The sequence below is a fragment of the Gigantopelta aegis genome, chromosome 4 (genome assembly GCF_016097555.1).
Source record: "Gigantopelta aegis isolate Gae_Host chromosome 4, Gae_host_genome, whole genome shotgun sequence".
NCBI lineage: Eukaryota > Metazoa > Mollusca > Gastropoda > Neomphalida > Peltospiridae > Gigantopelta > Gigantopelta aegis.
Genome location: NC_054702.1, coordinates 83,907,897 through 83,912,674, shown reverse-complemented (window position 1 = coordinate 83,912,674; position 4,778 = coordinate 83,907,897). Strand labels below are relative to the sequence as shown.

Here is a 4,778-nt window from a genome sequence, read left to right as displayed (position 1 = left end):
CAGGCTGGTAGGTACCGGCTCCAGCCCAGAGCGAATTCTTAAAGTATGGCACCAGGCCGCGATAGAGCTGTGGTTAAATCATTGGAGTACAGGCTGGTAGGTACCGGCTCCAGCCCAGAGCGAATTCTTAAAGTATGGCACCAGGCCGCGATAGAGCTGTGGTTAAATCATTGGAGTACAGGCTGGTAGGTACCGGCTCCAGCCCAGAGCGAATTCTTAAAGTATGGCACCAGGCCGCGATAGAGCTGTGGTTAAATCATTGGAGTACAGGCTGGTAGGTACCGGCTCCAGCCCAGAGCGAATTCTTAAGTGCTCAGTGGGTAAGTGTAAGGCCACTACACCCTCTTCTCTCTCTCACTAATGGCAATAGGATCGGCACAGCTAATGACTATTTAAAAAAACTAGAGCCAAATAACAGTTGAATAACATAAGATATAATACAAATTGCAAAAAACATTATGTACAATCTTCTTTTGCATTACAGTGTTGCCACCACAAACAAAAGAGTCTTTTTAAAACGTGTTTAAAATAGAAGCAAAATACTTAATATCTTTTCTGAAATTGATTTTATTTACATTCTAGCCAATTTTGGGGCGGGGTTTAGCTCAGTCGGTTGAGTGACCGCTTGATGTGCTTGCATCGCAGGATCGAACCACTTCGGTGGGTCCATACACCTGATTGTGTTTTCTCTCATTTCAACCAGTGCACCACAACTGGTCAAAAGCCGTGGTATGTTCTTTTTTGTCTGTGGTAAAGTGCAAATAATATATACTTTGCTGAATTAAGAAAAATGCAGCGGGTTTTCTCTGATAACTACGTGTGAGAATTATCAAATGTTTGACATCCAATAGCCGATGATTAATTAATCAATGTACTCTAGTGGTATCGTTAAAGAAAACAAACTTTAACTTTCTAGCCAATTTTCAAAACCCTGTATCTTTACAACACCCGAAAGAAACCGTCTTGCCACAGAAGTATATGCAGTTTGTAGTGTCGTGAATTATATTAACGTATGATTACTTCCTCTTGTAGCTGCCTGTACTGGATCACCCCACAACTGCCACCACGACGCTGGCCGCCACGGCTGTAGCTGTCATCATGACTGGCATTGCATCGACGGCCATTGTGCTTGTGGATTCAAAGTTATCGGTTAGTATCGCAGTTATCAACTCTTAAGTGTACAATCTAACTTGTTTTATATACAAATAAAATTCATGTTTTAAGACTTTTAAATTTTGTCGAGAGGATCTATCAAAATGTGAAAATTCTACCTCAGGAACGCTCGACAACTAAGGGTTTGACGGAATTGTAGAACTGTTTCCTATGGGTTTGGACGTTTTCAAAAAAAAAGAAAAAAAGAAAAAAAAAGAAATGAAATGAAAAAAAAGAAAGAAAGAAATAGAGAATAATACATGAGTGGCCGTTAAATACCATTTATCTTCACAACGAGTTGTTTTAAAATGTATCTATCGAGCGAAAGCGAGTTTGATATGTTTTTAAACAAAGAGTTGTGAGATAAATGGATTCTAACGGACATGAATGTATTATTCTATTTCTTACATATCCTCAAAAAACAGGTTTTAAGCAAATGTTAACATCTTTTTCGACAAGAAGTTATTTACAACCGTTGCACTTGTAGCTAACTTACGATTCACAGACCCATGATTGTCAGGTTAACTATACGTCACAATGTAATCGATTTCCATCGTGTAGTTATTCATTGGATGTATGGCAGTGGTGACCTGGTCATCAGCTAGGAGCAGCCAGTCGTATGTCTTGGAATTGATAACACACGTACATGTGTAAACAAAACAAGAAAGAAAAGAAACAAAATAAAATAAAATAAACAATAATAATAGACGCCCGTTGAAAGAAAGAAGTGTTTTATTTAACGACGCACTCAACACATTTTATTTACGGTTATATAGCGTCAGACATATGGTTAAGGACCACACAGATTTTTTTAGAGGAAACCCGCTGTCGCCACATAGGCTACTCTTTTACGACAGGCAGCAAGGGATCTTTTATTTGCGCTTCCCACAGGCAGGATAGCACAAACCATGGCCTTTGTTGAACCAGTTATGGATCACTGGTCGGTGCAAGTGGTTTACACCTACCCATTGAGCCTTGCAGAGCACTCACTCAGGGTTTGGAGTCGGGTATCTGGATTAAAAATTCCATGCCTCGACAGACGCCCGTTGAATGCAGCATTTAACGAATTCATGGAGCAAGCTGTTACGAAGCACGCCCGACCTAAAGACACGATCTGACCTTGGTCACCATGCAGTTAACTTTTAATAGCTTACTTAATGCTACCAGTCCTGTCATGCCAAATATAATCAGTTTGTATCAACCTACAGACGTTTGATTATACAATCGGTTACAATTATAGGAACAAACGAAGGGTTTAAATTGTTACAGCAATGCACGTATTGTCATTTTAACAGGATAGAGCCTACAAACCACTGAATTTAATATTTATTATCTATTTAATATCTGTTTTCGTTACACAAACCCAACATATTTATAACAGTTTCATTATCTAAACTGTATGCACAATTATAGTTAATGGACAATGGACTGCAACTGTTTATGATCGATCATCACATCGGTAGAGTCAAACCAATCAGTTTTCGATTATAATAATTATGATCATTGAAGCATCACTAGTCCTGATCATTCGTACATTTTTAACATTGGAGTTAGGTTCTAAAGTGTTAGTTTAAAGGGACATTCCTGAGTTTGCTGCAATTTTCAAGATGTTATCGACTAACAGAGACTTTTTAATGATTGTAATTACATATCAAATATATTTTTCTGCAAAAAATATTAGTAGCTGTATATTAAAAGTGTTTCTGACTGTTCTAATATTTGTACTAAGTTAAATTTCATTTTATTTTCTAAAAAAACCCACTTTCGTACGTACGAAATTATTTCAAGACAAAATCCAGTTTAGACTTTTTACAAAGACGACAAGAAACACATTGAATATGCAGACACTGATATTCTAAACCTGAAAATATATTTAATATGTAAGTTTAATCGTAGAAATATTTTATTAGTCGGAAACATCGTACAATGCAGCAAACTCAGAAATGTCTCTTTAAGATAGAATAAACATTCTATTATACCTTATTATTGCTGAATATAGCGTGTCACGGATTAAATTTCCATGCGAAATAACAGACTATGACAACGTCGCCAAACGATTATTATGAGCGTTATATTAACAAATTGTGATATCGAGAAAATGCTTTTGTAAAATAACCGGTAATTTCAAATTTGTTTACTATTTAACACAAATACGATGGCAGCGGCAACAGAAATTGTTGCCCAATTTAAAGTATATATTTCGAAGGAAGTAAATTTCAGTTTTGCTATTTCCAAAACTATTTTCATTTTCCTTACATCAAGCCAAACTAAAGTTAGTTTAGTTTAAACAATATTTTATTCCATTTGCTGGTGGGATTGGTCGACAGGCTACAAGCCTATATTAGGACCTTTCCCTAAAAATTTTTTACAAACAAACTGACAAGATGACAGACAAAGTACAATTAATAACTAACAATAGTAATAATAAAACATAATAGACTATGTTATTGATTGCACCTACATGTATATTTCGTGGAAGATGGTATGGAATGGATATATAGTGTACTTGTAGTAGTGTTGGTATAAAGTGCTCCTACTGGCAGTAGCTAGTGGGAATTTCCCTATTAGCTCAGTTGGTAGAGCGCTGGACTCTCGTAGTGAGAGTCCGTGGTTCGAATCCCCTCAGTGAAGGTTGATTTTTCTGTTACATTTGGAGCCGACATAGGGACTGGGTGTGTTCTTAACACAAGAATACAATTATAACCCAGTCAGAACCCGTAACAGTTGAACTGCCCGTGGCCCACAGCTCCGGGACGTAGCTTCATTTGAGGGGGGAGTATGTAGTAGTGTTGGTATAAAGTGCTCCTACTGGCAGTAGCTAGTAGGAATTTCCCTATTAGCTCAGTTGGTAGAGCGCTGGACTCTCGTAGTGAGAGTCCGTGGTTCGAATCCCCTCAGTGAAGGTTGATTTTTCTGTTACATACTTTTCATAAATACTGACTTAATATAAAGTGAATAGTCTACGAATTAACTATTTTTAAGACTTGGGTTGTTCGGTTCATCTACTAGCATTGGAAATATAGTGTTATTTCGATAACGTAGCAATACCATTAACCAGTTGTGTCTCTTTTATAGTAAAGTAAAATTATTTAATTGAGATATCACATTTTATGTTTTTCATGTGTTGTGGTTATCAGTATATATAATCATACTGTGTTTTAATATTTCAGGTTAGAGACGATGGAGGTAACAATCCAGTGTTAAAAATAAAACATAAATACCAAATCACCAATGGTTTGTTGTTGTTGTGTTTTGTTTTGTTTTTCTGTAGGGTTTTTAATGTAGATTCTGTGTTCAAAACTACAAAATATGATACGGAAGCAGTCATTAAGTTTGAATTAAATAAAAATGTCACTAATTTCATACTAACACACACACACACACACACACACATACACACATAGCTATTTATATATACATACACACACACACACACACGCACACACACAATGTGGGTCATTCTACAGAAAATTTAATTTTTATGTCCCTGCACAATTTCTGTTTTATTTATATATAGAAAACTAAATTTGTTGTCTTTAACGATACCTTATTAATAATATCATCCTGTCATAGCATTTTTTTCTCTGATAATCAGCTTTGATAGAGATTTTATTCAAGATCAGTGT

The 4,778-nt window shown here is 36.2% G+C and overlaps 1 protein-coding gene across 1 annotated transcript in view; it reads left to right on the top strand.

Moving 5' to 3' along the window:
• LOC121370445 (serine protease inhibitor Cvsi-2-like) overlaps positions 1-4,377 on the top strand; it is a 6,638-nt gene extending 2,261 nt beyond the window's left edge. The window contains exons 3-4 of the mRNA XM_041495673.1: positions 1,033-1,149; positions 4,323-4,377. Of these exons, the coding sequence (XP_041351607.1) occupies positions 1,033-1,149; positions 4,323-4,327 (122 nt within the window). The 3' untranslated portion in view covers positions 4,328-4,377. The remainder of the gene's footprint in view (positions 1-1,032; positions 1,150-4,322) is intronic.
• Positions 4,378-4,778: the final 401 nt, after the last annotated feature.